The sequence below is a fragment of the Periophthalmus magnuspinnatus genome, chromosome 21 (assembly GCF_009829125.3).
Source record: "Periophthalmus magnuspinnatus isolate fPerMag1 chromosome 21, fPerMag1.2.pri, whole genome shotgun sequence".
In the NCBI taxonomy this organism is placed as follows: Eukaryota; Metazoa; Chordata; class Actinopteri; order Gobiiformes; family Gobiidae; genus Periophthalmus; species Periophthalmus magnuspinnatus.
Window position 1 is genome coordinate 28,267,594 of NC_047146.1, and position 19,997 is coordinate 28,287,590.

General features: G+C 37.1%; 1 protein-coding gene across 1 annotated transcript in view; it reads left to right on the forward strand.

The window, feature by feature from the left end:
- LOC117389682 (neuropilin-2-like) overlaps positions 1–19,997 on the forward strand; it is a 174,885-nt gene that overhangs the window by 93,420 nt on the left and 61,468 nt on the right. The window contains exons 8-11 of the mRNA XM_033987394.2: positions 4,802–4,946; positions 10,890–11,065; positions 11,405–11,578; positions 14,487–14,631. Of these exons, the coding sequence (XP_033843285.1) occupies positions 4,802–4,946; positions 10,890–11,065; positions 11,405–11,578; positions 14,487–14,631 (640 nt within the window). The remainder of the gene's footprint in view (positions 1–4,801; positions 4,947–10,889; positions 11,066–11,404; positions 11,579–14,486; positions 14,632–19,997) is intronic.

The window sequence follows — 19,997 nt, forward strand, 5'->3', positions numbered from 1 at the left end:
AACCAGAGTTAAAGAGCTAAAACAGCTATTCATCGGTTTCAAAATGATAAATTATTAGAACTGTTGCCATTGAAATTAAGAGTTTAAAACAAAATATTTAACCTTTTGAATGGGGAAAATTGTCAAGATGTTGCATATAATACCATTACAAAATCCAAATTTTACCTGGACTAAGCACAGTTCAATCCAGATCCAAACCAGGTCTATTAAAACTATAAAAGGTCCTATACTACGCAAAAGTCAGCTGTGACAAGTGGTTCACTAAAAGGTCATATTAGAAGTGATGCATGTGAGATTTTATTGTGAAAGGGTCAGAGGCTGTCAGACAGAGACTGCAGGTCCCTGCAGTCACAGAGGAAATGTGAGGAGAAGCATGGACAGAAGACACTTATTATTTTATAAGTTGACCCACATAGACGTGCTCAGGGTGGACATTTGAATTATTTAGTCTGTCTCTGCTTCAAGTCACGTCTGTGACTGTAGGGTCCCACGATGTTTACTCAGTCTGGGCCACACTGGCCGGCCATATTAGACAAAAAAATAGTGTTTTTCTGTCTGTAAATACTTCTTTATTTCTATAAGAATGACCACATTTACAATATTTTATAGTTCATTGGGAAATCCATTTTTCTGGTTGGGTGCATGTCACTACTTTGCCTTGAATATTCCATAGTATGGCATTCAAATAATGGAGGCAAGCAGGTGATGCCACCAGGTCAAGTAACATATCAGGTCTCTGAAGAGTTTAGCCTGATCATAGTAAAAATAAGGCAGATAGATATAAGGCAGTGTCCACCAGTAATCTGACCAGAACTGAAGAAGCGACTCTGATGAGCAGCGAAACGTCTTTACTCCTATAACGATTTGTCCAGTTGACAGATTTTATATTTTTCTTTTGCTAAGGATCAGACCTGGACGAATGAGGGATTACACAGATATCTAAATTGAACATTTTTTGTTTACTACCCTCAATGGCATTCACACTGTTCTGAGTACAAAATATGTACTTTTTAACTTCCTTCCTATATTTATTACCATTCTCAGCCACATTTGGTATTTTTTTAATTGATTCATTGCATATTCTTCACCCTTCGCACAGTGCACTGCACGGCACATGTGTGAGGTGATATGAGCAGACAGGAATAGCCTGTAGGTGTGAGGAGGGAAGCACCTGTTCACCTTCAGTGTGCCTGATATCTTATGCTCTGTTTTTTTTAACACTATGAAACACTGGACCTTTTAAACCAACACACTGACACACAGACCACCCCCTGCTCAGTGAGACCAGTCAAGACATTAGCTGCTTGTTTTTGGTCATGCTCTGAAGTAGGGCTATTGGGGAAGGAACAATATCATATATGCACTGGCCAGTGACGTGCAGTCAGGAGAGGCAGGTGAGGCCTCTGTCATCACAGAGAAAAAAATAAATGAAATGATTATATTCATCCAATGATTTGTAATATAAAGTTATTTTCTATTTAACTTTGTTTTTTTTTTTTTTTATTCAAATATGCTGAATTTTAACTGCGAAGAGGCACCAGCCGTACGTGTCTCACCATGGACTGACTGTGCTGTATGCTCAGCAGTGACATCTACTCTTGATCTATATCAAGGTATATATGGATACCTAATGGGTACCATGTGTGTATTCTTTCATTACTATTATTATGAATACAAAATCAATGTTATAATGATTAAGCTGACTTTCCAGTGTATCCACTCATACTCTACAGTATTTGGGGGTAGGGTGTTGGTAACAGCTCTTGGAATGTTTCGTTTGAGCCAAGGGAAATCAGAAATCTCCGTCTAGCCTGCACAGCTCCTCACTTTGAGACTTCATAATTACAGTTCAACACAGCAGCCCGAGTCTAGTGCACTCGTAATTACATCTTATCCACCACAATCCCATTAGATTTTCTTTGGCCTTTAGGCATTTTTCCATCATTTACTCCATCACAGAACAGTATAAGGGCCAGTGGCAGGGCACCAGTCCACAAGTGTGTGCGCGACTTGGGAGTTGAGAGTCCAGTTCCCACATTGGTCGGGCTGTCGCTAACCCCTTTCATCCAGATTTTGTCAACCCAGAAGGGACACACTAGTTTAATGGATTGGGAACATGAGGAAAAGTAGCTAATTTAGTCACACACACATCGACAACAAAGTGAACATCTATTAAGGAGTAGCCAAGCACGTAATTGCAGGGCCTTTGGCAGTGCTGGCCCGCATCATACTTCCCTGTGTAATAAACACTGGTTTGAACTGACCGCAGAATAGAGGAAAACTGCATTTGAAACATTGTAATGAGGAAAACTCCACCACGGTGCAGACCATATAGTTAACTAGAGCTGCAGTGACTAAAGGAAAATATACCATCTCTGAAACAAACTGGACTGCAACATGTTTAACTTTTTGAGCAAATTAGGCCATCAAAACTGCAACTCCCACATTGCTGGCAATTACAAGTAAATGATAAGTAATGTAACAGAAATTAATTATTTTTCAAAAACTATATATTATTGAAGGGGTGGACCGGTTACAGTAACAGAATTTTTCTTAGATCTTGTTGTTCACGCAATATGTTCTATAACTTTGACTTATCATGAAATATTACACATTTAAGGTTAAGATATACTAAATTGTCCCAAGAGCTGTCCTCTGCATTTGATCCATGCTTCCAGACTTGGGCAATCTGTTAGGAGCAGTGAGTGACCATAAAGCTGTGCCTGAGGACCTTAGACTGTATATGTAAATGGACATCGCTAAAAGGCTAACCTGCTAGTCCAAATAGAAAGTGAGCGTGGGTGCACTTCTGGCTCCACTGATCCTTCATTGCCCCTCTCTCCATAACTGCTGCTGTCAGGCTTGTCATTTGTCTAAATGCTTGTATTAACCTGCTCTGCATGATCCTGGTATTTTTATTTTGCTATTTTATCTGTAAATCAAGATATGAACATTAATAATAGACAAATCAGGCACCTTCTTTTCCCCGAGGTCGCTCCTGCTAGCGTTAGCAAAAGGTTTGATTGACAGCGTTGCTAAGCGTCCATCGGAGTGGGCAGGAAGGGGCATTAGCCTCAACAGCCTATCTCCAGATTGGCTCTATGGTTGCTATGATACTATTAGTCCACTTCTTTATACAGGACAGAATTTATAATAATCTTCTCACAATGATGCTAATCCCCAATGATAAAAATAACAACTGCTGCCATAACAATTTAAAAGAAAATATTATATCGCAGTGATAGAAAAAGTCCTTAAAATGCTGTATATAACAGGAAACTGAAACCCTAAATTGTGCTTTTGTAAGTGGCCTTTTTGGCACATTTACATTTTTCTCATGTACTCATTTAGCACAATGTAACCTTGCCATGTTATTTTCCCTGCCTAGGATTGACTGCCTGTATATGCAACTAAGGGTATAAACATGTCCAATGCAGCCTTATGTGGTTGACTTTGCTATCCCCAAGAAACATTTTAAATACAGAACACCAAATGCAATAATAATTTTTGCATTATTGGTATCCGATCTATACACTTCTATACATTGCAATTTCATTTTCACGCAAAATAATAGGTATAAAACCTCCCAAATAGAAGCTAGCTTGTGTCTTCCTTTGACATATTGAACAAAGACAGGATCATATATGGAGGCAGTGGGAGCTGTGACACTGCAGATATGAAGTCCTGGTGTCAACGGATGCAAAAACTGCCTGCAGCCACCGGTGGCCACATTCAATTTCCTTTTTTATCTGCCTCTGTGCGCATTTTAGAGGAAGTATTTCTATGTGTGTGATTGCAAAGGAGCGTAGGGTACTGGCAGCTGAGTGGATTTTTCTTCGTCAGAATGATATGTTTGAATGAAAGTGTCAAAATGATGAGGAAGCTGAGCGATACACAATAGTAGTGGTAGTAGTAGTAATAGTAGAAGTAGCGGCTATACTGTTGGTTGAGTAGGCTAGTGGATCTTTTACAACGTTAAGACTGGGATAAGATTTTTGTCAGCTATTTGTGGGTTTCAAATTCCTGTTGAAAGTGACATTTTAAGGAGTTTTCACCATTCAAAAAATATGTTTTGTCCTAATTTTTTTTATATCATTCAGAAACCCATGGATATGAAATAGGGTTGGGTTGTGACGCTCATTCTCTTAAATACTAGAGATTGGACTGTGGGTAATATTCCAGAGTGCAGAATGTAAATACTGTTTACTAACAGACAAGAACTGAGGGTTTATGGGTATGAGATTCTATTTCACCAGGATTAAATGAGAGACAGTTTTCTCTCTTCAGTTTTCAAAATTCACAAAGTTAATAAGAGTTATAGTCAAATTATTATTATTATTATTATTATTATTATTATTAATAATAATTTATTTTTATTTATTTATTGTTTTTGTTATTTTACCTGGAAAGTCATGTGTCAATGGCCTATTTTGCATCTATTCAATTGCCCATATTTATATTGCTTAAATATTCTTGAAAACACGCATGGAATGGTAGTGGTATGGCCTCTACATAGATCTAACCTCGGCCTAGTGGAGTCACCTGCAGTTTGTCTCTGCGGAGATGGATAATATTATTTCCATATATATGGTTAATATAAAATATATATATATATATATATATATATATATATATATATATATATATATATATATATATATATATATATATATATATATATATATATATATATATATATATATATATATATATACATACACACACACTGGACTGTACTTGGATACATCAGTATTATAAATATCATTTTCTATCTATACTAACTAATGCCTTCTTTGAATAGGTGTTCCATGCCAACACTGATCCTACAGAGGTGGTCTTGAATCGGATCCCTCAGCCTGTCCTGGCCCGCTTCGTCCGGATCCGACCACAAACCTGGAAGAACGGAATCGCCCTGAGATTTGAGCTGTACGGATGTCAAATTACAGGTAAGAAGCACTGTATAACCTTAATAATAATATTGAACCATTTGCCTGCCAAGTCCAGAATGATGAAAAGTTAGTAGCGTTGTCACAGCTATTATCAATTCAAGACAAAATATTATATTGTTTGCATGGTCAACAGTTCTCAGAATGACACCATATACCAGGAAGCTGAAACCCATGAATAGCTTTCTCTGTAAAGAAGTGTTTTTAGTGTTGGTGAATTGGTTCAAAATACTACTTTTTACACCTTAGCTTTAGCCTTACTCTTTCTCTACAGGGACAATGAAATGTACCTTGAAACTCTATTGTGAAAAATGTAATAGGGATGTAACACAATTTATCTGTCCAAATTTCACAGTACAATAGTATCCAAATCTTGCGGTACCATATATCTTGTATGACTACATTTACTGCAATAATTTGGAGAGTCTAACACAATTATAGATATGCTGATTTTCCCTTTTAACATACCTTGACAAGCCACAAGCAGTGCTATTCTTACAGTCATATTTCAAATAAAGGTATAAAAGTGTTTCATAACAGTTATTATTATTCCTCCATGTTGTCTGCACTGTCTTTAATTTTTAAATGATTATTAGTGTTCAAAAACACACATACACACAAAAAGTTTAGTTTCATACTTTGAAATGTCCAATGCACAATTAACACATAACACAATTCTATATATGATGAAACAACACATGGTTTGGCAATGGACCCCGACCTTTTTTTTTCTTGCAAGGACCAGTATTATAAATGTAACAATTGAGCAAATTATTATTATTATTATTATTATTATTATTATTATTATTATTATTATTATTATTATTATTATTATTATTATTAAATTGCTTCTAGATGGCAGTCAGATGAAAACTTTTGTATCATAAAACTGATTGAACCTTAGATCTTGTCAGTGTAGAGATCACCTGTACCCGACTCCTGTCATACAGCATAGAATATAGACACTTTTTCATATACAAATTTCCCATAAACCCTTTAATACATTTCCTCTCAAAAGGTTATTGCAAAGCTGCCATTGTCTGTAATGTAATATAATGATAATTCACATATTAGCACGTCTATTAATTCCTATTACTTGTATTCATATATTCAGTTCTTTTGTCAGTTTATTCTCCCATGCACAAAAGCTAGCTGCTCTTGTGATGGCTGACACTTTGCCCTAGCCCCTCTCTTGTGCACTGATCCCTTTTGGTGTCCCCCTCTCCTTCCCCTCTCTTTCCCTCCCTCTCTCACTCACCTAATAGAATAATACCATACTAGCTGTGTGCGCGATAGCATCGGCTTTCATCTCTTGCACTGCCAAACAAACACATTTTCGAACGCCATAATCAGCTTCAATACTATAAATAGATAAAACGTAATTAGGCTGGCTGTTGGTTTCTGTTATTGGAGGTTGAGGAAACAGAGTAGAATCCATTGTGTGTGTGTGTGTGTGTGTGTGTGTGTAGGGGGGTGTGTGTGTGTGTATGTGTGTGTGAGACTGTATCATTATTAGGTTAAGGCCTCCCTCCTGCCATTGTAGTGGCCATTCACAGGGATAGATATGGCTCTTATCGAGGAGGGCTATTTTAGCACCCACGCGATTTAAAATCAAACAGGATAATACAATGGATGTGTATGCGGTGAGGAGGGAGAGGAGGGAGAGAGGGGGAGAGAGAAAGGGGAAGACAGGAAGGTGGCATATTTTTCACCTTTTTAGTGAGCGCAACTCAAACTGATCACAGCTGTGAGCTTTTTTTTTCCTTTTTGGTCTGTTTGGTTACAGCAAGGGATCCATTGCAACTCATTGAAGGAATATGGTAACTGGGATAAGCTTAAAGGTCCTACATTACACAAACTTGACTCTTTAGCTTTAAAACATGTTAGAATGTTGTCACCCCATTAAAAACATACCGAGAGTTGTGTTTTGTCTCATTCACGCATGTTTGAGTTACCCTTTATTATTATTATTACAGTTTATACCTTAACCTGCTCGACACTTTTTAAATTTCGTTGTACATGTGCCATGTTGCAATGACAATAAAGATATATATACTATACTATACTATATACTATACTAATCTGAAAATGCTCTGTTCTACCTTGTGATGTCAAGAAGCGGTAGTTTTTGTGATGACGAAAAAACATTATAACATAGATTAGAAAATGTATGGACCCTTGTAAAAAAAATGTTTTTTGTTTTTTTTACAAGAAATATAACTACTAATAGACATTACTAATAACTGTACTTATAGTGAGGGAGGTAAGCTGATAAAGCAATCCCAGCTCTAACCATCACATACTGTTGTTGTGTCCTTGGGCAAGACACTTCATGCACCTTACCTTTATAAGAGTAGCTCATATTCTTTCAAACAGAAGCCTAAGTGTAGACAAGGAACTGAAACCCATCAATATATAGGTTTGTCTTTATTGCTCTCTTGCTACTATAGGCTAGACAATTGCTTTGCCTGGAATGTTCCACAGTATGGTATTAAACTTATCTATCTAGCACTGATCCAATTAAATATGTTTTATTTTTTGAAAACACCTTTAAAAACATGCATTCTTACTCTGATCCTCACCTCTCCACAAATCTGACCTGTGACTTGGCATCATTTGTTTGTCTCCATAAAGACAGTGCAAGTTTATTCCCATAATGTGGAATATTCTGACACTCTGACACGCCACCAGAAAAGTTACATAGTAAACCTTTAACCACAATAAGACCCCTTGCTTACATAATTTTTTACCCTACTCATGTTCACCACTATTTTTACTAGTGTTTTCACAATACGAAAATTTCAAACTCAATTTCAGTACTATGAAATAGACCTGATACTCAAAATAGATTCCAATACTGTAATGATAATTAAAAAACACTCAACGTAAACATAAATCATAGTACATTCTGTTATACTAGCTGTCCTATCATTCAGTCATCCAGGTTCCATAGTGGTCCATTTGTGTAAACAAATCTATGATACAGCTCAAGATCACTCTAAAGCTATTGAGGAAAGATCTATCTATGTCCTATGACTTTTTTAGTATGTATACTTGCTCAAATGAGGATCTAGTTTGGTTACTAGTTTTTGTATTGATTAGTATTTGATTTTTTTCTACCAAATACAGTCGTACAGGAATAAATTATCCCTAAGAGTTGTCTTGCTGGGAGTGTATACTGTACAGATTCACACAAAGCCTGAACATGGTAGGCCTAGTATTTCTGTGTTGTTCAGCCCACTCACTTTCCACTGCATTCAATTCTACTTCACTAAAGCTGGAAAACCCACCAGCATTGGGGCTCCACTTGGCCTTTCCTCACAAGAGCGCAGCACGAGGAAGAAATATCATAAAGGCACTAAAAATAAATGATTGATAGAGGCCCCGGGCTACGTCAAAATGAGATCCAACCGAGGAGAGGAGAGTGAGGGAGGTGAGAAAGAACAAGAACAAGGTGATGTGCGACGGAAGAAAGGAAAGATGAAAAAGTATAGGTAAAAAGTGGAAGGAAAGTTGAGGGAGGGACACAAAAGTGTGATTTAAGTTAATGGTATGTCACTGAATGGAAGCTTTATGGGCTAGAGCAGGAATTAGACTGCTCCCACTGGTGGTCTGTTTATGTGTGGCGGAGAGATAGGATCATTTTTCTGCCTGTTGGTGACATTATAGGAAAATAGTGTAAGATTCTAGGTGTAATTTTGTCATTGATGCTATTTGCTGTCATAGAAAGGTATAGGAAAGTTTTGGGACATAGCAACCAACCTGTGAGTGGCATTTTTTTCATATTGAACATAGGCTTTTGGAATAGCACCATTTTTCCCAATATTTTATAGTTATAGGACATGTACACTAAAGTTTGGACAGTTTTTTATTTTTCTGTAAGGTTACTGCTTTCTGCATTTTAGAAGACGCTAAATAACTAAACATTATATATATATATATATATATATATATATATATATATATATATATATATATATATATATATATATATATATATATATATATATATATATATATATATATATATATATATATAAAACAGATTTAAACCAGGACTACTATCTTATCCTACCTAAGGCCAATTGTTGCTTGTATTGAGAAAATATAGGCTATATTATATGAAGCCTCTTTGTCTTATGTCAGTATAGCTCCCCTTGCTGTTTGCCCAATTGTAGATTTACTTCTCAGTACAAACAATGCAGCTTGTTGCTAATCAGTTGGCCTGTCTCTGAAACCTGTGGTTGTTTACGGCTGATTCATTATTTACTAAAGCAGCTCTGGCTCTTGGTCTGGCCATTAAACATTCATTTGCTCCAAGGCCTTGCGAATGTCACCATCAATCAGACTCACCCTTCACTGTCGCCGCTCGCCCCTAGAGTCTGTGTATGTCCTTTCTCTCCTGCCCTTTTAATTCACATGACCTTTATATCACTTGATCAACTCTATATACCTACTTTATGTTCAATATGTTCACAATACTCATTTTAAAGAGTGGGTTTTATACAAACCTTTTTATTTTTTTATTTTTTGCTTTCTACCATGTAGCAACATTGTTCCCTCATCAGAAACATTCCTGAAGAGGTTTTAGATTAATTTAGTCTCAGTTAAGTTCTATATTAGTCTATGTTTAGTCCTGATATAAGCCCTTTTCAAAGTCCAATACAAACAAAAACAAACAAAACAAATATGTATATAAATCCAAATAAAACATTAAAAGCAGGCGCCGGTGTGCGTATAAAAATTTATTACCAAATTATTTAATTGCATTTGTGGCACCAAAGTGTCCAATTTTGTGTTTCCTTGGAATGTATTCCATTTTTTGAAGAAAATAGCTGAAAGTCTTTTTTCCCCATCTCATTTTTGGTTCGGGTAGTCCTTAGTCTTATACAGTCAACAAGCAGGTGAGGTATTTCTGCATTTTTGAAGTAGTCCATTAGATACATTTCATATAGTGCTGTTCTCTTCTAACTGACAGTGATGTCCAACCCACTTTTCCATAGAGAATACAGTGATGGGTTTCAAATCCATCATCTGTAATGAAACAAAGGGCCAAGTGAATGAGTGGATCCAAAGTAGAGGCCAAGGTCTGAATGTACACCACATCCCCATAATCTAGTACGGAAAGAAGGATTGCTTGTACAATTTATTTTTTGTAATTTAATAGAATACATTATGTATTTCTGCTACTACTCGACTTCTCCGTCTCTTCTCTCTCTCTTGGTTATAGCACTAAACTCTATAGTTAGACATTACAATGAATGTAATAAATAGTCTGACTTTGATCCACTGCTTGCTTTCATTGGTTCTCTTAGGGATTTCCCCAGCCCTATTCCCTCATGTTCCATTCACATAGGAAGCAACTTATGGTTCTTCTTAATAACTGGATAATATTATATATTGGTTGGTCTGGGATGCTAATGCACTGGGCATGTAAAATGAAGCTAATATGATATTTTAGCAACATGTCTTAAAGAAAATACGATTAAGATTCAGTAGGATTTTTATTTATTTATTTATTTTTTGCTCATAGCTAAATATGGCTGGTAAGAATTCACTTGACATTTAATTCTTTTGAAATGTATGTAGTCATGGAGACAACATGAAATCTTCTCACAGGGAGTTTCCACACTGTTAACACTGTTGAACCAAAGACCTTTTGGCTATGAAAAATGAGCTTTTGCTATAAGCACCAAATGAATACAGACAATAGCAAAAGATTTCACATTGATAAAATGTTGACAATACAGTCAAGGTCCCAAATCGTAACCTTTTAGCCAATAAATAGATTAAAAGAAAATAATGTACACGGAACAAGGAAAATATTTGCACTTACTTTTGTCTTTTTGTGGGTAGGTGGATTCATAAAATATATATAAAAAAGTATACTGCAACATAAACACACTTTTACACTAAATTATGTTATAATGTGCTTGTCCACAGATGCACCGTGCTCGGAGCTGCAGGGCCTGATGTCAGGTCTCCTCCCTGACTCCCAGATCTCGTCTTCGTCCATGAGGGACCTTCACGGTTCCATGGGTGCAGCGCGCCTCGTGGCCAGCCGCTCTGGGTGGTTCCCTAACCCCACCCAGCCCATCGCCGGAGAGGAGTGGCTGCAGGTATACATAACATACATGTTATTGTGCCGTGGACTTATGAAATGTTTCTGACCAATCAAAGGCACTGGAGGGAATGTTTCATGATTTCAGTTTCATATAGTTTATATATATATATATATATATATATATATATATATATATATATATATATATATATATAATCTCATCTAATTGTGGTTGTATTGTGTATCTTATAAGCATGTATTCTACACAATGAAAGAGATTCAAATTCTCCTATATAAGAATATATTTGTATTCACTTAATTCACTTAATTTCACAACCACAAACAGCAATCCCTGCTCCTTCCCATTCTGCCCTCCCTCTGTACTTTGTCCCAGGTGGATCTGGGGGTACCAAAGACCGTGCGGGGGATCATTACCCAGGGTGCTCGAGGGCTGGAGGGGAGCACCAGTGCGGAAAACAGAGCCTTTGTGCGCAAATACAAACTGGCCCACAGCCTTAATGGGAAAGACTGGACCAACATCATGGACAGCAAGACCGGCCTTGCGAAGGTAACTTACATAGTTAAAAAGACATGTTATAGTGTTATGATTGCTATGTCAAACATTGGCATATACTAGTCAGTCCCTCCTATCTCATAGTACGGTTGTCAAAATATACAAAATCAGATAATAACCAATACTACTAGTATCAAAACTAGATGCTCATTTGATCATGTATTAATACTAAAAAAGTAACATTCATAGGACAGAAATGAACCATTCCTGAATAGATTTAGAATGATCTTGAGCTGTATCAGAACAAGTAAAAGATCTTAGAATATGCACATGGTCCTCTATTGGACCTATGTGGATGACTGAGGGATTACAGAGGCTGCCTTAGGACAACGGGTGTAAAGTAGCTATTGTGCTAATTCCGGCATATTTACATTGATGCTGTTTGTTGACATGTTGATTAATATGCACTGTCCTAATTAAAATAAATAAATAAATAAATAAATAAAAATAAATAAAGCCACATGGTAATATAAAAGAAAGTACTTTTATTTCATGCTGAAAATCACATTGTATTGTTCAATTAAAGACAGTTTGTTTATTTTTTTCAAAATCTGTATTGAGTGTTGAGTCTATTCCTTAGTATCGAATTTGAATTTGAAATTTTTGTATCATAACAACACTATCTCATGGATTATTTTGCAAGAATTTTTCATCTTTTGTCATTTTTGAGACCATAAACCAAAAATAACTAAATATTATACTTACTTTTTGTAAGTTTAATAATACTTACATGTAATCAGCATTATAATGTTTTTTTCTGTTTTTCATCTTTTGCAGAAAAATCTAAAAATAATAATTTACACACAAACACACACGCACACACAGATATATATATATATATATATATATATATATATATATATATATATATATATATATATATATATATATATATATATATTTATTTATTTATTTATTTATTTATTTATTTATTTTTATTCAAAGCATAACATTAAAAGTGCAAAAGCTCAACTTCAGAATTGATAAAGCCTCTTCGATCAGTTGTAAGATGTTTGCTATATGTCTAGATGATACTTTTCAATACCTTTCACTGCAGAAACATCCTGCCATCTTTACAGTTACAGCCTCTCATTGGCTGTTCACTGCCTGCTCCCTCATTTGTCGAATATTTAGAATCAAACCTTTGAGTCATTTTCTGAAAACCCCATTTTATTCAAGTCTATGCACCGATAATAATTCAGTTTAATCGCCTCTCTTTTTGTCCCACTCTCTTTCCCTCTCTCCCTGTCTGTCTTTCTCTCTCTTTCCCTGTCCCGCCACCCTCCCTGCCTCCCTCCCTCTCTCCCTCTCCTCCCCTCCCTTCCTCTCTCCCTTGCTCTCTCTCTTTCATGGCTCTTGCTTTCTTCTCATCTTCCTGTTCACTACTTATCTTCTGTTTGTTTCTCCTGGGTGCTAATTAAAATGGTCTGTCTTTTGCACGGTTACGCAGAGATGCCAGTAGTCACTGTTAGGGTTTACTGTGTATTTAATAGTATTTTAAGTGTCTCCTTTCCTGCTTTCATCTGCCTGTCATTAGCAATATGCACCTTGGGAAATTCATTTAAGCACTTGCATGTGGAGGAACAGACAAACTACATTATTTGAATTCAGAAAGGAGCAGTGGTGTACAATACCCTCTAGCGCTTGAAATCCTGGTCTGAAATCAAAGAAAAATCTGGGTCTTGTTATAATGTTGAAAGACAGGTTTGATATTTGACATCAATCTCGTAATTGTTGTTTCAATTTATTGAATTTGTAAAAAAAAAAGGCTAAGTTAAGGCTATGTTTTCATTCAGATAATTTACCCAGACACAAATACTATTGTTTTCGGCAGATTACCATGACAACCAACACTACTTCACTTCCTTCTCTCTGAAGCTGACTATCTAGTACTAACCTATTTGGTCATCCATGCACTTTATTTCTAAATCAACCAAAATGTAGCCTGCTTTCCGGGACTTGAGAGCAAGCTTGTTCTAATATAAATTTATAGTCTATAGTGCAGCTATAACAAGCATGGCAATGTTATTTGCCTTTTTCTCTGATAGCACAAATGCAGAAATTTCAAGAATATAACTTCAGCTGACCAAATTGCTTCACATAAAAGTCAACAAAAACTAATATAACACAATACATAGGAAAAGAACAATAAAACACCAAGAAATCCTGTCTATCTAGTATTAAATGCCAGGGAGAAGAGGTGGGTTTTCAACTTAGTCTCTTAGACTGAGAGGATCTGACAAGCAAAGGAAGGCCGTTCCATAGTCTGAGCGCAGCCACAGAAAAAAAAGCTCTGTCACCTCTGGTCTTGAGCCTGCCTTTGGGCACAGCCAGCAGGAGCTAAGAAGTAATCCATAGATAAAGATTGTATAGTAAAAAAAATAAATAAATAAATGCAGGGTATGATTTTTAAACTGTGAAAGGAGGAAGTTGGTTTAAATCTAACCTAGGTAACCTTTGGCACATCAGGGAACGAGCTGTCATCCCAAAGCGGCATATAATGACTGATATGGCTCTTTCTTGTCTTTGCAAATGAACAAAATGTTTATAATTAGATAAAAAACAGTGTGCAGGGGTCTGATTTCAGTACAATACACTTTCTGGAAAAGGTATTCATTTATAAGAGAAAAGTTGTGTAGTGCAGCTTTAACAACTTTAATATGAGTGAGTGCTACAGTGAAAACCAAAACCAACAAATGTTAAAGCTTACATGCTCGAGGTGAGCCCAGGAATGTGCAGCCATGGGACGCCCCGAGTACAGGGAGATATTTGAGTTGGACCTCTTCCGCTAGGTGTCATATCAAAACACAAGACCCTAAATTATCATTCTATGCCGCTATGCTACGGTTCACAGCTCATTTACACTAATTTATTTTGTGTTTTTGACATGTTTTTTGTTCAGATTTTTGAGGGGAACGGTCACTATGACACTCCGGAGGTGCGCAGGTTTGAGGAGATCGTGGCTCAGTTTGTGCGAGTGTTCCCAGAGCGCTGGTCTCCAGCCGGGATAGGGATGAGGCTGGAAGTGCTGGGATGTGACCTGCCAGGTAAGAAAACAACTACATAAGAACACACATGTATAGAAATTGCAAAGAAACTGGATACTTTTACTCAGAGGGATACTATGTAAAATTTTGTCCCCTGAAACAATAGTAGACATGTTCAAATCAAATATTGATTTTATTGATAACAATTGTATTCAGTTTAATTCAATTATATTTATATAGCACATTTAAATAGAATTTTAGCTGCCCAAAGTGCTTCACATAAAAAGTCAACAAAGAACAAATATACAGATAATACAGTACAATGGAAAAGATTCTAATCTGATTTATTCTTAGTTGCAAAACTTGGACATGATGGCTAAATTGTTTATATTACAATTTGGTGTTTGGTTCTCAAAACGATTATCCAATGAGAAAGTAGAATGAACTTGAAATCCAGTTGGTTTAAACCCAAAATGCCTCTTACTGATCTGAATCCTGACTACCTAAACATAGCACAGCATTACACTTATCTATATACCTGGAGACTATATAGAGTCTTATTCTGAGCAATAAAAAACACTTCATAACATATGGCAAAGTGATAACATTTCCATGGAGACTTTAAAAGTAAAAGGTAAAAGTATTTCACATAATTGTTGATTTGTTAAAGTGCAGTGATGTTGATTAAAAAAATGTTACATATTTTGGTCAACAGTAGCAATACGAATCTATTTCTTATTTTTTCCTCATGAATTTTGTGTATTTGTTTTTATTGAAAACTTTAGTCAAGATTTTACCACTAACATGGTAAAAATAATAAATAAGTACTTTTTACTTTTCAGTCCAGTAAAAAAAAAAAAAATAGTGGAATAGAAGGTAGAGATGCCTGCTCTGAAATGTATTTAAAGAAAACGTACCCACTGTAAATTTTATATTATTACATTATAATTTAAGTAAAGTACAGATACCTAAAAATTCTACATAAGTACAGTACTTTATTACTTTTACTTTGCTACTCTCCACCATTGTGCTTGAGTCACATACAATTTAATGTAGACATAGGCCATTACCAATCACAATAGCCCATAAGTTTCATGGCAGACCTTCTATTTAACACTATACATAAATCCACACACATCATAATTACAATGTAACATTAGTGACGGTAATGGGGCGTTAATATCAGCTTATGTCTGAGCCTACACATAAGTCCTTATTGTTTTCATGTGTTTCGCTGCGCACTGCACCATTCCTATAGCTCAGTATTGTTGTGCAAAAGTTAAATCTCCATAGGGGTGAATGATGCTTGTCTAGAACGAGATTAAAATGTCTAGGTCATGGGATGTCCTGTAATGGCGGCCAGCTGTGCACCTCCAATGTTGTGGAAATACCATAGAGCGTGTAAGTGTAGAAAGATTCAATGCTGTGTAGGCTGATAATTTATGACTTTTTTAAGCACATCTGTAAATATTTAAGAATACATGTTGGTTTTGGGGGCCAAGACTGGAGTATTTATGGTAATAATGTTGTGTTACATAGTGCTTATTAGCAAATAGTCACGTTAAATGTGGTGTTATATAATGCAAGTCAATATATAGTCAAATAATTATAGCAATTATAGACAAAGTACAGTTAGTTGTGTAACTGTGCAGTAATCAGTGAAGAACAGCTCATGTTAAAGAAGTTTTGTAGGTACGATTTCCAGATGTAGTTGGTTTGTACATGGGTAGAGGAGGGAGAGTGAATATGTGGTACAGAGGAGGGAGAGTGAATATGTGGTACAGAGGAGGGATAGTGAGTATATGGTACAGAGGAGGGAGAATGAATATATGGTACAGAGGAGGGATAATGAATATGTGGTACAGAGAAAGTATAGTGAATCTATGATATAGAGGAGGAGGGGTTAATATATGGTACAGATGAGAGATAGTAAAAAGATAACAAGAAGCTTCATGAATGTTATGAAAGATGACATGAAGTTAAGGAAGATTATACCAAATATTTTGCAGTGTTATAAAGTACTATGGTCTACTTTTCAGAGCACTGTGCAGGTTGAGAGGTATGATAGGTGAAGACAAGGAGTAGAAATGACACACGAGTGGAACTGCTCCCAGTGGGCACCAGCCAAGACTGACCTACGTCACCACCACTGTTTATAACTTTGTGTGTGTGTGGGGGGTGTGTGTGTGTGGGGGTGGGTGTGTGGGGGTGTGTGGGGGTGTGTGTGGGTGTGTGTGTGTGTGTGTGTGTGGGTGTGTGTGTGGGGGGGGGGGGGGGGGGGGAGACAGAGAGAGAGAGAGAGAGAGAGAGACAGAGAGAGAGAGAAAAGAGAGACACAGACAGGGACCATGAGGTTGGAGCCCTGAAGTGTCAAGACAAACCCACAGGCAGCTCATGATGAGAGAGAGCAAGAGATAATAAAAAGATGCATCAAGATGGAGAGAGGGAAAGAGAGACAGAGGGACATCCTGTTGGCTCAGAGCAGGTTTCACAGGTCAGACTGGGTACACTCAGAGAATTGCAAAGTATGTCAAGTGTACAGTGTTGACGTACCTGTACCAAGCAGGTTCATAAAGAAAAAAATAGACCTAAATCACTGATAATGCTGCACTAGAACATGAAAAAATATGAAAGGGGTTTGTACTAAGCATTGAATTAACTGGCAAATTTTTAGTAAGCAATAAAGTGAAAAATAAAGTGAAATATTGGAAATGTGCTAGAACTTACTGTAGTTGTAGTACATTGGTCATTGTTTTCATGGGCAAACATCATTAATTTTTATGTTACCAACTCTACTGGTTTTCAATCCAAAATAAAGTGAGAGAGGAGAACATGGTACATACCATAATACCATAATAAAATAATACATGTATTATAATCTATTAAAAAAATCAACTTAAGTAAAAGTATTGAACTACCTGTTGTACTTTAAGAGTAAACAGTAAATGTACTTTTGAGATTTAATGAAGCTTCAAATGTAGTGACTTTGATAAAGATTTGTGCAGAATTTTGTACAAGAGAAACAAATGAATTGTTCTTTTTATTCTAACTTCTAAGTTTTTATTTGTTTATTTGTTGTTATATTTTTGCTGTCCAAATTATGAACATGATAAAAAATAAACCCTCAGCCTTTTCTGTAGGTCTCAAACAATAATAAAAATCATTTTACTTTTCTTACCAGTTAAAAATGTAATGGATTAGAAAGTACAGCGTCCTACACTCAGATGTAGTTAATTATATGTTTAAAAAAAAAAAAAAAAATCCACTCAAAATAGTATTTTACTACTTTACCTTTGTTACGTTCCATCACTGATTATGATAAGTAGAAAATGTAGAGTAAAATAATCCAGGATTGGATTAAGAATAAGCAGCACAATTTTCTACTGCTGTTATAATGTGCTGTATTTGCAGTATTTTGAATCATGTAACTATCTTCTTAAATTCTCCAAATCATTTTCCAGGAGTGCCCTGTTGTTCAGATTACATTTGGTCTTATCTGTTATTTTAGCACTTGGGTAGGCCTGTCACCATAAATACTGATACTATACTTATCGACCTCAATACGTGACAGATTGGACAATTATTTTTGGGGGTCAATATTTATCATGGGTGTTTTTTCTTTGTACTAGTGGGGGAATTTTGGTTATTTTTCTGTAATAGGATGAGATTTCAGCAATAGATGTATGAATTATAACCTTCTAAAAAAACAACTACTTAAGTGTTGCATTCTGTTATTTATTTATTGCAGCTGGAACTTGTACATTTAGACGTTTTTGTGGATATTTCTGTTTTATAATTTGATTTCAGTATATTATCGTTTATCATCTATATTTATTTCAGTGATATACCACACTTGAAAATGTGTTATTGTGACAAGCCAACTTGTGAACTCTTTTAAGCGCCTCCTCCTCTCTGTCCCCTGTCCTTCTCTATATCATACAGCATCTCCATCTCCCTCAACCCCTCTTTCTGTCCTCTCTCCCTGTCTCTTCTCTTCTCCCCCCTCTTTCTCTCCTTCTGTGCTCCTCCTCCTTCTGCTCTCTCTCTCCACTCCCTGCTATCTCCTCTACTCTTTCCATGTATCTCTCCCTCTGTCTCTTCTCCCCTCCTCTTTCTTCTCTTGCTCCCCTCCTCTCTATCCTCCCCTCCTTCTTCTTCTCTCCCTCTCTTTCTCCTTCTACTCTGTCCTCTCTCCTCTCCTTCTCCTCTCTCTCTTCACTCCCTACTAAATCCTCTTCTCTCTTCTTATACCCCCACACCCCCCTTCTCCTTTGCTCTCCCACCCCGCTTCTCTTTTCTCCCATCTCTCCCTATAATCTTTTTTCTCTCTCAACATGTCTTCCTCATTCTCTTCCTCACTCCCTCCTTCTTCTCTGTCCTTTCGCTCTCCTCCTCCCTCCTTTGCCTCCCTCTCCCCTCTCCCTACCATCTCCTCTTTTCTCTCTCCTCATGTCACTCCCTCCTCTCTCCACCTCTCTTCTCCCACTCCTCCTTCTTCTCTCTCCCACCTCTCCCCCTCTCCTCTCTGCCTCCTCTCTGCTCCCTCATCCTCCTATTCCTCTGGCCTCTCTCCTCCCCATCGAACCCTGTTTCTTCTCTCTTCCTCTTCTCTCTACACATATCTCTCAGCACCGCTGTCTTCTCCCTCTCCTACTCCTTCTTCTCTCTCTCACTTCTCTCTCTCCCCTCCTCTCTCTTGCACTCCCCTTGTCTCCTCTCTACCTCCTCTCCCCCTCCTCTTCCCCTCCTTTTCCCCTCCTCTTCCCCTCCTCTTCCCCTCCTCTTCCGCCTCCTCTCACCCTCCTCTTCCGCCTCCTCTCCCCCTCCGCTCACCCTCCTCTTCTGCTTCCTCTCACCCTCCTCTTCCACCTCCTCTCCAGATGTGTGCCTCGTGGTTGCAATCACTGCATTAGCTGAGTTCGTTGCCACTTGCCGTGCCCACCGTGACATCTGCACCACACAGACTGGCTGCTGCCTCTGGCCCCGGGCGAGGTGCTCTGCTACATTAGGCTTTGTCTGGTTGGTAATTGGTGAACATCATGTGATTTAGAGTGCTACTACTGCAGTTTTATTTTTGTCATCAGAACAGCTGTCTTTGCTGTCTGTCACTAAAAATATAGCCTTTTTTAATAACTAGAACCCAGCTATTTGGATTAGGAAATCAATATTGTTTGACCTGGGTTTGAGTCCAGGGTGGAATATGTCCCTGATTGTTGCAAAGTGTATTACCCAGCATGCCATGGTCTTCACAACAGACATGAATTCTGAACAGGGGTGGCGCGACGAGGGGTCTTGAAGAGGCACAAGCCTCCGCTAAAATGCATCCCCCCATAGCGCCCCCAAAGATTTTTGCGCCACTTTCAGGCACATCCAGTTTTGACTAAAATGGCCGCCACAGAGTGTTTAAAATGAGACTACAATAAAAA